General features: G+C 39.5%; 1 protein-coding gene across 2 annotated transcripts in view; it reads right to left on the reverse strand.

The window, feature by feature from the left end:
- MTARC1 (mitochondrial amidoxime-reducing component 1) overlaps nt 1-15,043 on the reverse strand; it is a 42,873-nt gene that overhangs the window by 16,637 nt on the left and 11,193 nt on the right. For both annotated transcript variants that reach the window (XM_020982226.2, XM_078156302.1), the window contains exons 3-4: nt 13,768-13,930; nt 12,099-12,239 (exon numbers count right to left, since the gene is read on the reverse strand). In XM_020982226.2, coding sequence (XP_020837885.1) covers nt 12,099-12,239; nt 13,768-13,930 — 304 coding nt within the window. The remainder of the gene's footprint in view (nt 1-12,098; nt 12,240-13,767; nt 13,931-15,043) is intronic.

The raw sequence follows: 15,043 nt of genomic DNA on the forward strand, positions 1-15,043 counted from the left end.
GATGCTATGGGTGTGGAATCTTACACAACGTCAGTTGTCGTCCATGTGTTCAATAGTTTTGCTGAACTGCTTTTTTCCCTTTTTTAAAAAAAGCCTTTCTTACAAGAGAAGGCTCACTAGGAAAGGGGAAAGAATGAAGTGAAAGGGATATTTCAGAAATGAGATAATATATGTAACATGTTTTATAAACCTTAAAGTACTATATAAATGGTAGCTATTGCTATAATTATGTTCAAACAAAAGGCTTCAATAAAAAATTAAAATAAAAAAGAAAGATATAATCATTTGAAAGGTTGCAAGAATAGGCAAGATAGGACAGTCTACTAAAGATATTATAACTATGCTTAACAGAAATCAGAAATATAACAGGGTGACAAAGGACAACTGCACACTGCAGAGCCCATTAGCAATGGGCATCGTATGCATATAGTGTGACAGGGAGGGCAGTTAAGTGGCTCAGCAGAAAAAGTATCAGGGCCTGAAGTCAAGAAGACTCATTGTCCTGAATTCAAAACTGTCCTCAGATACTCCCTGGCTGTGACTTTAAGCAAGTCACTTAATCCTGTTTGCCTCAGTTTCCTCATTTGTAAAATGATCTGGACAAGGAGATGGCAAACCACTCCAGTATCTTTGCCAAGAAAACTCCAAATGGGGTCACAAAGCACCAGCCACAACTGAAACAAGAGAACATTAAGTATGATGGGGCAAAGGCCATATTCTACAAGTGGTTTAAATGTTCACCTGGGTATTTGGCTTCCTATAGACCCATCTTTTATCAGTTTGAAGCCATAGCTTACCTACCATAAGACAGAATACTTTCTCAAAACATGGCCTTAATTGAGCTAATGTGCACTCTACATGATGGGTATATTGCAGTAGTGGAAAAAAATCAGGAAAATTGTTCCTTTCACTGACTTCTCATACCAGAGTCAAGGGAGTCAGCAACTATTTAGCAAAGACCTGCTCTATCCCAGATTTTACCACATGGGGGCAATGTGGTCACAAAAAAAACCCTGAAGGCTGCATGCAGCAAGAAACTAATGAAGTCATAGGGATGGAGACTGGGTTTGTGTTTTTATTCATACAGGGAAGACCTGGTGTAAGAAATTCTATCAGTTCAGGTAAACACTTTCTTTGCAACTTACTGTGTTAGAAGGTTGTCTAAAGAGCACTTGATTGACTTGTCTGGGGACATAGTCAGTATATATCACAGATGGAACTTGAACTGGTCCTTCTGGGCTCCAAAGCCACCTGTCAATCCACTATACTACTCTCCTCCAATAAAATTATTGGATCATAAATTTAGAGCTGGAAAGAGTCTTTCCCTTTATTTTACAGATTAGGAAACTGAGGCCAAAAAGAGTTAAGTGATTTGTCCAAGGTCCTCTGATTCCAAGGCCAATGCTCCTCACTCATCATTCACAAATGCATTCATTCCCTCAAAAATGTTTACTTATAGCTTCCTATGCATGCGGTTTTCTTGGTAAAAGATAATCCTTGCCCTCCAGATTTCTTTACTCATGGATCACTCTGCCAAGGTAAGCTTAGGTGTTTTTCATAAGGACAGCCCTGTGATTCCATGGGCTGAATGTTGCATACTCTGAGGAAAACCTGACTTCTGATTCATGGAGGTACTTCTGATTAAGAAAAATTCAGAGAAGAAAGAAGAGAAAACAATGAGTGAGAAGGAAGACCTAGGCTTTGAATAGTAGATGGGAGACCTCCCCAGAGTTATAGGCAACTCAGTTGTAAAAACCAATACCCCTACATGTCCCTTGATTCCTAGCACCTGCACCACCAGAGACTGCTAATATAAAAATTGCTCCTGAATCAAAGAGCCCCTTTAATCTTGAGTAGTCCATCACCTAGAGTACCTAGGGCAATTAGGTGGCACAGTAGATAGAGCACCGGCCCTGAAGTCAGGAAGACCTGAGTTCAAATCCAGCCTCAGACCAAACACTTGACACTTATTAGCTATGTGACCCTGGGCAAGTCACTTAACCTCGATTGCCTAATAATAATAATAATTTTTTTTTTAAAAAAATTATCAGTGCTCAGCACAGAGAATAATTACTTTCACTTCTGCTTGGGTAATCAGTTCCCTCATAAGAGGGAGCAGATGAGAGCTAAGCCTAGAAGAATTTTAGCTGCAAAGTGTCAGGTAGGAGGGGTGGTGTACAAATGTAACAATAGCAAAAACCAAAAATACAAATAAATCTAGTTTTGCTACGGAGTATAGCTTACGTAGAAAAACACTGAAGAAGATAGAACATGAAGATAAGATTGAGACCTGAGGGCTGTGTTGTAGAAAGACCTGAGAAATGAGAAAACAGATTCTATTAACTGCATTCTTACATAAGCAACAAATAAGCATTTCAGCAATGCCCTGCTATATAAATTTGACCACATGGGGGCAAACTCATCATAAAAACAATTAAATTTTAATCAAGCTGAGTTGAAGGTGCTAGTGAGAAGACAGGTGACTTATTGGGCTAAAGATTCTGGATTTTATTTTGAAGATAATGGGGAACCAAAACCAGGTACAATGGAAAGAGCAATAAACTTGGAGTGTTGAACTTGGAGTCATGGGTCCTGAGTTTTAATCCCAGTTCAAGCCAACAAGCTCTCTTGTACCTGTGTGAGCTCAGGCAAATCACTAAACTTTTCTGAGCCTCAGTTTCCTCATCAGTAAAATGAAGGATTTGAACTAGATAACTTCTATGATGGTTTCTTCTAGTTCTATGGTCCTATAATGGTTCTCAAAAAAAAATTACAGTGTTCATTTTAGATAACCAATTTAGTGACACAGAAACATAAGTTTGGAGCTAGAAGGGACTTTTGAGGCTACAGAGTCCAATACCCCCAAAGAAGTTAAGTGACTTGTCCAAAATAACATAGGAGGTAAGTATCACAGGCAGGATTTGAACCCAGTTCCTCTGACTCTCAATTCACTATTCTTTCCATTGCAGCATGTTGTTTCTCATAGTAGCCTTAGATTAGACACATCTAAGCTTCAATGAAATCCAGGCTTCAAGGACAGAAAAATGTTCAAGTGTGGAGGCTAATAGATTAAGCAGACCATAGTAAGAGACTTCAAGATGCCCTTGGAGAAGGCATCAGTAGAAAGCAAGAGTCCTGCCAGGTTTCAGATCACCATACCTATTCTGAGTTTAGACATGTCCCCTAGTTTCATGCGGAGCTAAGATGGTTATGATCAGATACTGAATCCTTTAGCCCCATGACCCAGACTTTGGCTGGGAAATCTATGACTGGGAAGGAAAGGAAAATAGGAAACAAGAATTTCTGTAAGTGACTACAACATGCCAGGCATTGTGCTAAATGTTTTATATATGTCATATCATTTAATCCTCACAACTCTGGGCAAGTGTTAGTATTATTTCCATTGTATACTGAGAAAACTGAGTCAGAGGTTAAAAGACTTGCCCAGGGTTACATACCTAGTAAGTGTCTGAGGCCAAATTTGAACTCGAGACATTCTGACTCCAGGTCATCATTCTATCCAATGAGCCACCTAGCTGTCACCAGCACCAGGGGAAACAGGTACCAAACCAAATGTGGTTTTTCCTGGCAAGGTATATATAGGACCTAGGATTGATGGATACATTCTATGTTGCATCCAATAGATGTCTCTGCTTTTACTATTCATTCACTAATCTAATTAAGTGTATTATTATAAATCATTATCTTAGTGAAGGTGCCTAAATAAAGCAACAGAAGGGAAGCCAAAGGTTTGGGGGTGGGAGGAGGAGGCAGGAGGAATTCATAGTATAAATAGGTGAAAGTATGAGCCAGAGATTAAGCAATTGTGTATTGGCTAGATGGAGGGGGGAGGGAAGAGGTGGCTGGCCAATAGTAATGAGAAAGAAAAATAAAAGCCAGATATGAAGGAGAACCCAATATCCCCTGGCAAGCTGTCAAACCTGGATAACTGAGTATAAATGATATGTATTATCAATAGAAATACAAAAATGAGCAGAGAAAGCTACTCTAAATTATGGTAATGTGCATTAACTGTAAGTCATATGTTGGAAAAAATGCATAAAATGGTTCTCTTAACTGCATTCTTATGCAAGCAATAAACACGCATATAAGTAATGATCTGCTATATCAATTACCACATGGGAGCAAACTTGTCATAAAAATCGATCAGTTCTGTTTGATCAGGTTGTATTTAAGGTTCTGGTAGGACATCAGGTAAGGTGACTGGTGGGGAGCTGGAAATAAAGATTTTGGAGTTATCTGCACTAAAAGCCATGGGAACAGTAGAGAACATAGAAGGAGAAGGCAAAGCCAAGAGTAGAACCTTGGGCAATGCCCACATTGGAGCAGTAAAGGAAGAATGAGCAGTTTAAAGTATAATGGATTTTGAACTAGAACTGGGTTTGAATTCTGGCTCTGCCACTCAGTACCCATGTGAGCTCATTTCATATCCCTGTGCCTCAAGTTTCTCATTTGTAAAATGAGGGCTTACACTGCATGACCTCCTGTTCTTGATCTATGACTCTATGTTCCTAAGTCATTTAATCTCTGTTGCCTCCAATTTCCTCACCTGTAAAACCAAGAAGATGGACTAGATGATCATTAAGGTCTTTCCAATTTATCACCCAATTCAGATCTTAGTGTCACTTATCTACTGGCCACCAAGTCATTCTTCCTCCTTTCTCAAGGAGTTCAATATCTGGCTTGTAGATTTCCTCCCCATCCAAATTCCTGCTAGAGGACATGTATGTTGAGGGGTATACAGGTGTTGAGGAAGACTAGTACTCTGGTGTGAGGGCACATCGTACACTGACCCTAACAGAATCCTCTTTGAGTATGAAGGACCACAACTGAACACTATGACCTCTCAGTTCTTCAGCCTCCTCGCTGCCCATGACCTGCTCCCCTCCACATCACTGATATGAGGGGCTAGTTATACCCATGATCTTGCCATTACCAACAATTGTTCCATTCCATGTTCAAATATTCAAAACTCCTTTATCATTCCTTCTCTCCTTGTGTTCTACCCCTCCTGGACCTTTTCTTCATACTTACTGGAACCTCCAACCCCTCCATCCTTCAGTACTCTGCCAGATCATTCCTGCTCCCCCTTTACTTTCCTCCCTTCTCACTTTCACCTTTATGGTTTTCCACTTTAACTTGACCTTATCTTGTATTCTTGGATCCCTTGCATTATTATATTCCTGCATTACCAACCCCCACTCCTGTGTATTATTCCAACCATTAGGTTCTGCTCTTACTCGTGTACTACTAAGTAGAAACAGAAGAAATTATGTAACTGAGCTATGTGGGTCCATTGCATATTTATGTTATTTAATCTCAACTTGGATCTCATGGCAGCAAAGCAATCTTTTACTCCTCTCCAAATGATTCTAAGTACCACTCCTCATAGGCAGATCCAAACATTCCTTTCTCTCCTCAAATTTCCCATACCACTCCTCACTTCCATACTTTAGTAAGAAAATAGAGCTGTGAGCACCATCTTCCCTCTTCTCTACATAAAAAAAAAAAACCTTGAAATTATCCCCTGTTCTCTCTACTCTGATAAAGAGGTGAAACTTCTTCCTAAGGCCAGCATCTCTTGCATGTACCCTTAATTCCATCCCTTCTCATCTTCCCCGGCAGAATGATTCATAATCATTCCCCCAGGGATATGCTGTAGCCAGCTCAAAAAGGTTTGTGAGAACCCAGTGTTAAATTTTTAGATAGCACCTACTTGATAAATCAGGCAATTATTACAAATCAGGGCTTGGTTTATTATTTTGTCAATTGTCTAGATTTGAGAAAGTATTATTAATGAAGATTAAACTTTTCACCCAGTAAACATTTCCTAGACACCCTTAAATTGCTCTATAAAACTTGCTTGAGCTCAGCAGAAGGGCAGTGAAGTCTCAGTCATCACCAGATTGGAGGCCTAGCGACTGGAGGACAACAACAACAATAATTTAATAAAATAAAATAATAAAAAAGCACTTATAAAGTGCTTTAAGGTTTGCAGTGTTTTATATCCATTATCTCATCTGAGTCTTGCAAACTCTGTATCTTCCCTTCTCTAATTTTTAATGTCTCCCTATCTGCTGGTTCTTTCCTGCACGCCTACAAATATTTCCAAGACTCTTCCATCCTTAAGAAATCCTCACTAGCCCTGATCATTTTCTCAACCTATTATTCTATAGCTCTACCCCTTTCAGAGCCAAACCCTGAAAAAAGTTGTCTGTACTTTTTGCCTCCACTTCTCACTTGGTTCTCAACTCTTTGCAATACGGCTTCCAATCTCATCACTTAACTGAAAATGCTCCCCCAAATTACCAATGATCGCCTTATTTTGAGTTCTGAGGGCCTTTGCTCAATCCTTATCTTTCACAAACTCTGGGCAGCATCTGATATTGCCAACTACCTTCTCCTCCTAGGTACTCTTTAATCTCTGGTTTTCATGACATTGTTCTCTCTAGGCTCTCCTCTTAATATCCTGACCCCTCCATCTCAATCTCCTTTGTTGACTTATTATCCATACCACCTTCCCCTAATTGTGGGTTTACCCTAAGGTAATGTCCTGGGCTCTCTTGTCTTCTTTCTTTACCTTTTCATTTGGTAACCTCATAAGTTCCTATGAGTTTAATTATCATCTCTTTAGACTAGTCTTTCTCCAGAGCTCTAGTCACATATGTCCATCTGCCCACTGGACATTTCAAACCATTTGTCCTATAGGCTTCTCAAGCTCAACATATCAATGGAACCACTACCCTTCTTCACTCATTTTATTTCCCACTTTACTTACTGAGGCCCATAACCTCAGTGCCAACCTTGATTATGAACTTTCTCTCACCCCACATATCCAATGAGTTGCCAGATCTATTTCCACAATATCTCTTGCATCCATCTCCTTCTCTTCCCTTCCCCAGCCATCACCTCAATCCAGGCCCTCATCACTTTTCAACTTGGACTATTTCAATAGCTTCCTTCCTAATTGATTTCCATGCCTCAAATCTTTCCCCACTCTAATCTATCCTCCACAGAGATGCTAAAGCATTTTTCCCAAGGCATCACTTCACTCTCCTACCCAATAAACACCAAAGACAAACTCCTGTTTGGCCTCTAAATCCCCTCACAACCTGACCCCAACCTACATTTCTGACCATATTATAAATGCATTATTCCCCTACCCACAATTCCAGAGTGGCCTGGTTGCTGTTCCTCTCACATGTCACTCCAGTCTCAGCCGTGTCTGTGCAATGGTTATCTCATATGTCTGGAAGGCACTCACTCTTCACTTCTGCCTCTTAGCTTTATTTCCTTCAAAACTGCTCAAGGGCCATTTTCAGCAAGAAGCTTTTCCTGATCCCTCCCAGCTGACGGTGTCATTCTCCCCATACACACACTCACACAAGAGCTTTATATTTATGTTGTGTATACTTTGTACATACTTTACATAAGCATATCCACAACTCAGCATAATGCCTGGGAGTTAATAAATGTTTATGAGCTGACCAACTTGCTGTCCACCTTGATGAAATGTGAGCTTTATAGAGGTGAGGACTATTGAATTTTTGTTATTGTATCCCTAGCACACAGCAGGTGTTTAATAAATGCTTGTTGATTGATTCCATCCCTAAAGCCTAGGCACCTCTAGAAGAAGAACTGGTGAAGGAGACAAAGGAGGAAGAGTCAAAGAACAGAAAGAAAAAGGGAGTTTCAGTGAGGAAGGAGAGGAAGGAAAAGCCAGTGTCAAATGCTGTGTTCTTGTTTATCTTCCATACTTGAAGAGGACCAGTCAAATCAATAGTCAATCAAATATAATCCACTACTATAGACAAGTCAAGGAAGGTGAGTACTGAAGGCCACTGGACATGTTAAAAGGGTGCAGTGGCCAGAATGCTAGACTTGAAGTCAGAAAGAACTGGATTTGAATCCTGCCTCTGACACTTACCAGCTGTGTGGGCCATGGACAGGCCACTTCTCTGAGCTTCAGTTTCTTCATCTGTAAAATGGGGATAATAATACCTTGGAGATTCACCATGAAATTCAAATGAGAAAATGTATGCTAAGGCCTTAGCATAAACTAAGGCAATTTTAGTGATCCTTGATAAATGGCAGCTTGGATGAAATGTTGGGAATGGTACCAAAACTACAAAGAATTAAGGAAGGAATGAGTAATTAGGCAATGGATATAGCAAGTTTGGGCAGGGGGAGGGAAATATGCTAGTGAAAGGAAGACCAATAGAACTATAGGCAAAAGGGACCTCAGCGGGCATTTGGCCTAACCCTCTCATTTCACAGAAGGAGAAACTGAGGTCAGGGAAATGACATGATTTGCCTATGGTCTCACAGGATTTGAGGATACAGGGTTTGAATCCAAATCCTCTGAACCCAGAGTCAATGTTTCCACTGGACTACGCCACCTCCCACAGAAGACTAGAAATAGGACTACTCAGGGAGGTAGTCTCAAGCACATCAGTTGTGTTCTCTTTGCGCACACACACACACACACACACACACACACACATACACACACGCACATGCATATGTGCAGGTGCGTGATATTGATTTATAAACATAAAACAAGAATGACTCAATCACAGTGCTGTCTTAATGCTCAGCTTGAAACAGGAAACTTTAAATTAGTGTTCTACAACAGTGGTTAGCTCTCACTCATATATCTAGTTAATTTAGACCACGTGTGAATGAATAAGAAGCTATTATCTAACAACATTTGCACAAAAGGATTTCTAACAGGCCAAGAAATGGGGTGAGGGAGAATGTACAAAAGTGAAGAAGCAAGAAGTTTAGTTTCGGTAGGAAAATAACAGAGGTAACACTACTATGAACTTTCAATTATCCATGGGCTGCCTGGACTTTTACTTGACCAGCAAAGAGGTTAGGGGAAGGCCCAGAAAAGGAGTCTCTGAGTATTATGTAGATAATCATAGAACTATGATCACATGATTTAGTAAGAGGGTAGGGGGCTGACAGGGAGTAGAGTTGTCTGTTTTGAAACTGAATTATCAAGGCCTCTTCTCTCCTCTATTAGTGTAGGTAGCTAGGAATTAATGACATAGTTCAATGAAGATTTGAGAGAGAGAGGAGAGAGAGACTATATACACTACATATATATATATATATATATATATATATATATACATATATATATATATACATATGTATACATATATATATATATATATATAGAGAGAGAGAGAGAGAGACAGATTCAGTGTAATCACTGTATGATATTTGACTTCTGACCTAATCTGGGAAATCATATTTCTTTAGCATTTCTATGCCTGGTGCTACTTTAACAAGCAGGTTTGGTGAAAAGAGTACTGGGCTAAGAATCCAGAGAGAACTGGGCTTGAATCCTACCTCTGAAAATTGCTGTGTGGCCATAGACAGGTCACCTCCCCCTGTCTCAGCCTCATTTTCTTCCTCTGTAAACTGTAGATAATAACAACTTTTATACCATACTTCAAAGGGTGGTTGTGAAGATCAAAGGAGATAATGTATATAAAGTGTTGTATAAACATTAAATCACTATATAAAGGTTAGTTAGTATTATTATTATTATTGTTACTATTGGATAAGGGGGGGGGGGATAATAAGATACAAATCAAGTGCTTAATGAGATACTGATCCAGAAAGTGGTGGGAATGAACAGACTACAGTGTAGTGGGCACTGTCAGTGAGAACTTTATTTTCATAACCTAATAACACCTATCAAAACACTCTCCTGGGAATAAACAAAACAGATTCTGTAACATCCATTTTACAAATGAGGAAACTGGGGTTTGAGAAACCTGATACTAAAATTTAGACCTCACGACTCCTTTCCTTTCTACTAATAAGAGTTCTCCAGGGAAACTCTTGAAGCAAGAAGCTGTATTACTAGCAAAAGCTCATAAAAGATTGAGTTTAAGATGGGATCGTAGGGATCAGATTTCAAACTGGAGGGGACTTTGGAGGTCATCTGGTTCAACTTTCTCATTTTACAGATGAGGAAACAGTGACCCAGGTAGGTAATTAAGGTCACACAGGTAATAAGCAGCAAAACCAGGATTCAAATCCAAGTCTTCTCCAAATCCATTCCTTTTCTACTCCCCAACGCTGCCTACTTCATTTGCCCACAAATTACAACATTCAGAACACAGATGACAGAGAAGCTAAACAGATTGAAAAATAATGTGCAATGGATATGGCACTGATACTTCAAGGCAGTATCTGACAGTCAAAATCATCAAATGCCCTTCTCTTTCACCCACACGTCTCAGGGGTACCTCTAGTGTGGCATGCCATGGGATAAGAGGTCTGATTCACCACCACAGTGCCATACAGAGTTGAAGGTATTTCATTGCCATGATGAAAAATCCTGAGTCATCCCAACTCAGGTGTAATGCAGGAAAGGGGCTGAGAAAAGAGTTTATCTTAGTTGAAAAAAAAAACTGAAATGTACACACCTGCCCCTACTACACATTAAACTATCAAGCTGCCTTTGGAAGACACTGCTTTCTTTGTAGCTGGCTGAGAGTTAGAGCTCCTGTAACAATAGCTCACATTGATATAGGTATATACATATACATATACATTTTTATATATATGGAGAGAGAGAGAGAGAGAGAGAGAGAGAGTGTGTGCAAAGACCTTATAACAAGCTCTTCCACAGTGGTAGTTCAATTTTAAACATCCTTATTTTAGGGATGAGGAAATTTGGGCTCAGAGAGGTTTGGCGCCCTAATAGAGTTTAAAGGTAATTTAAGGTGTTTCCAACCTCCTCATTTTACAGATGAGGAAACTAAGGCTCAAAAAAAAAATCAACTGGCGTGGGTATGGTCAATCAGCTATTAAGTGTCAAAGGCAGGATTACAAGCCAGGTCTTCCTGACTTTAGATAGCATGCTAAACACTATGCCACAATGATTCTTGTCTTGCCCATGGCCAGATAGATACTAAGTGGAAAAGCCAATATTTAAATCCAGGAACCCTCACTACAACCTTCTTTCTGTGCTATACTTACTTTCTGTAAAAACGAGAGGTTGGAATAGATGCCTCTGGGATCTCTTCCATATCTTAATCTATGATCTTACAATGTTAGAGTTTATGGGACACAGCAAGGGAAGGAAGGCAGAGGCATCACAGCATTGCAGAAAGCATCTTTCCACCAAGACACTACCCTATGTCACCTGGCTTCTCTAGAGGCTATATTCAAGGGAGTTGAACAAGAACTTTCTCCTGCTTCAGCTGCCTATACTGTTCTTTGAACTACTAATTCTGTTACTGATGCTAAAGGTTCAGACTCATAGTGTAGAGCTATATATGATACAGCTAGGTGTGAATAGAGTGCTGGACATGGAATCAGAAAAACCTAGGTTTAAATCCTGTCTCTGAGATTTAGTGGCTATGAGACCAAGAAGAAGTCATATAGCCACTCAGTCTTCGTTTCTTCACGTGTAAAATGAAGATAATGATACCTGTAGTATTTTTAGGTAGGTATCACAATGGAGAGAGCCCTGGTCCTAGAGTCAGGAAAACCTGAATTCAGACTTGGCCGTAAACACTTACTAGCTGTATTACCCTGGGCAAGTCACTTAACCTGTCTGCCTTGGTTTCTTCAACTGTAAAAATGAGGATAATGGCACCTACCTCCCAGGAGTTTTGTAAGAATCATATAAAATAATATTTTATACATAAATTTTTTTTAAGGTGTGGCAATTGGGGTTAAGTGACTTGCCCAGGGTCACACAGCTAGGAAGAGTCAAGTCTGAGACCAGATTTGAACTCAGGTTCTCCTGACTCCAGGGCCAGTGCTCTATCCAATGTACCACCTAGCTGCCCCAAAATAATATTTTTAAAAGCACTTAGCACAGTGCCTAGCACAGAACAGAAGCTTAATAAATTTTTAACCTCTTCCTCCTGCCTTACCTATTCACCAGGTTGTTGTATGGCTCAAATTATATAATATACAAAAAAAACCCTACTAAGTTGTATCATTCAGAATGATATAATCAAACACTTGAGAGTGGAAGATCTGGAACAAAAAAACCAGAAGACACAAATCAGAGAGCAAGTAAGATGTATACTATTCTTTACCTCCTCATAAACCCTGCATCCTGAAAGCACTATATTGGGCCGGAAGTTGTTTGCTTTAACCTTCTTCTCAAGCCTGGAATTAAGATCTGCCAGTGAGGCCTCAGAGAGAATCAAGAAAGGGCTGGCATCAGCGTAAGAGACCTGCACAGTAAAGAAGGGGGAAAGAAAAAAGAAAAGAAAAGGAAAGGATTAGTCTGAAATGCATACACATGAGCTGCCCCAAATTTGATTACAATTATTACAAAAGTACCTGTGTGTGCAAGTAACTGCGCATTGTATAACATTCCTTTATCACAAGCAAGTTAAAACTCAGTGACTGGAACTAAGATATCTATCTGCAATAATGGCTTTAGATTAGATTTCTCAAAGTGTTGATACGTATGTATGTGTGTATATGTCTGTGTTGTATGAGTATTTATAATGAAAAATTATAAAATAGGCTATAAAAAAGTGAATGCAAATTGTATATTTATTTCTTTACTTCTACAGCTCCTGTAAGAGAATGAGAACAGTCATCTAGAGGCCAATCTGTTACTAACAAGCTATGTGACTACAGGCAAGTTAGCTAGCCTCTCTGAGCTTCCATTTCTTCATCTTTAAACTAAGGCAGCTGAACTAGATTGAGGATTCTTCATCTGTTTTTATTTCACGGACCCCTTTGGCAGTCTGACGGATCCTATAGACTAATCAGAATAATGGTTTTTTTTTTCAAATAGGAAATGCACGTCACTTCCAGTTGGAGATTAGTAAAAATAAAGATGTAATTATTTTCCCGCTCAAGGTCATAGACCCCCTGAAATCTCTTCAGAGACCCCAAATCCTCTGCACTAAGCCATCTTTAAGGCCACCTCCAGCTCCAGTATTTTAAAGATTTATCAGAGTAACTTAAAAAAAAACATTAACAACTTGCAAATTGCCCAGCCTCCTTTCCACCAATCAAAACATTGCACTGATGATTCATCCTTCATTAATAGGCACATGGTATTTCCCCAGTTCAGTTTTACTTACTACAATTCTTATTTGCCTTCAGCCTTATTTCTTTGAGGGTCAGTCTAATTTTTTTCAGCTTGAGTCAACAACTGTTAAAACACATGTTGTAATTCAACACAACTATAACGACAGCCATAGAATTTTATAATCAAAGTGATATTCCACTATGGGGTGAAAGGAAGACAGTTAAAGATCAAATAAATAATACTTGTAAAGCTCTTAGCACAGTATCTGGTACACAGTAGGTTCTATGTGAATGTTTGTTCCCTTTCCCTTCTCGTTTTCCTCCAACCTTCCACCTCTGGATTAAAACCATATCCAACAGCAGAAGAACAAAAATATTCATAGATCAAATAGTACTGATTTCTTTGTCTTCAAACCACATCATTACCACAGCTCTAACAGGAATAAGAAGACAGTAGCTTAAGGAAGATAAAATTTGAGGTGTTCAAAATACTAAACAGCAATCAGTGCTAATATAGCAAAAAATAGTATTTTTAACTCATTTCCTGACCTATTAAAGGCATTGTGGCTACTCCGGCAAGCTTCTGTCATGGATATAACATGGATATAACATTAAACCAAACGGCCAATGGAGATTATACACCATTTATCTCAGGAACCAAGAAGAAAATAATTTACAAATTGACATATCAAAGGAAAATCCTTCTCATCAAACCTTATCTATAGACCGGAAATAATCCAGTATTTGTTTGGAATTTCTTGGCTGCATGTGAGGCTCAAAATGTACCAGACGATAGGGCTGAGTCTTCAGAAAGCTAGTAATCCATTGAGCTGCCTCATCACCACAATCTCTTCCCTCAATCTCAAGGCCATGAACTCTATAGGAGGCAACAGAAGGGAAAAGTTAGAATTTGAAACTCAGAACACATACTTTTAAAAATGTAGACATGACATACTGAACAAAGATGTATTCTTTATTATTACTATTAGATACTTCCTCTGCCCCTGAAACAGTAACTTCATACTCCAAAGAAGGGTCAAGTGGGGATTCAGAAGACCTGAGTTTTAATCCTGGCTTTGACAACAAGTCATACTACACAGGTACCATTTTATGCTTCATTTTCCTAATATATAAAATAGGAATTTGAAGTATTGACTAATAACCAACAAGTATTTATTAAGTACCTACTATGTGCCAGAAATTGCTCTGGGCATTCTCAGTTCTACCTCCACAACATGTCTTGCATCCATCCCCTTCTCCCCATTCACATGGTCACCTCTCTAGTTCAGACCTTCATCACTTCTAGCCCGGTCAATCATAATAGCCTCCTTTATGGTCTTCCTGCCTCCCATCTCTTCTCTCTCTAATTCACCATCCACATACCTGCCACAGTGACATTCTTAAAGCTCAAGGCTGACCATGTCATTCCCTGACTCAGAAAATTCCAGTGGCTCTTGGGAAAAATAAAAACTCTATGTTTAGTATTTAAAGCCCTTTCACAATCCAGATCTGACCTAATTTTCTAGACTTATTGCATACTACTCTGCGTCATGGACTTTACATTTTGGCCAAATGGGCTTTCTTAAGTTGTTCAGACTCAGCATTCCATCTCCTCTTTCCGTTCCTTGGAACAGCTGTTCCCCATGCCTAAATGCACTCCCTCTTCCTCTGAGGCTCTCAGAATCTCTGCTCTCCTCCAGTGCTTAGCTTCAGTGCTACCTTCTACTCGAGGCCCATTCTGAACCACAACCCATACCCCTGCCAATTGCTAATGCCACTCTCCAGAAAATGCTTTGTATCAATCTGTGTCTGTGTCATATTTACTTCTGTCTACATGTCTCCTTACAAAAGAACATAAGCTCTTTGAGGCCAAAGACTTTCAATTCATCTCTATCCTAAGTGTCTAATAAGTTGTGTCTGGTACAAGGTAGAGATTGAATCGCTGAATTAGTAGAGGCAGGGAACTTCCCGACTGGGAATTATCTACAGC

Source organism: Phascolarctos cinereus, unplaced genomic scaffold, assembly GCF_003287225.1.
Source record: "Phascolarctos cinereus isolate Bilbo 61053 unplaced genomic scaffold, phaCin_HiC Scaffold_5;HRSCAF=322, whole genome shotgun sequence".
Taxonomy (NCBI): domain Eukaryota; kingdom Metazoa; phylum Chordata; class Mammalia; order Diprotodontia; family Phascolarctidae; genus Phascolarctos; species Phascolarctos cinereus.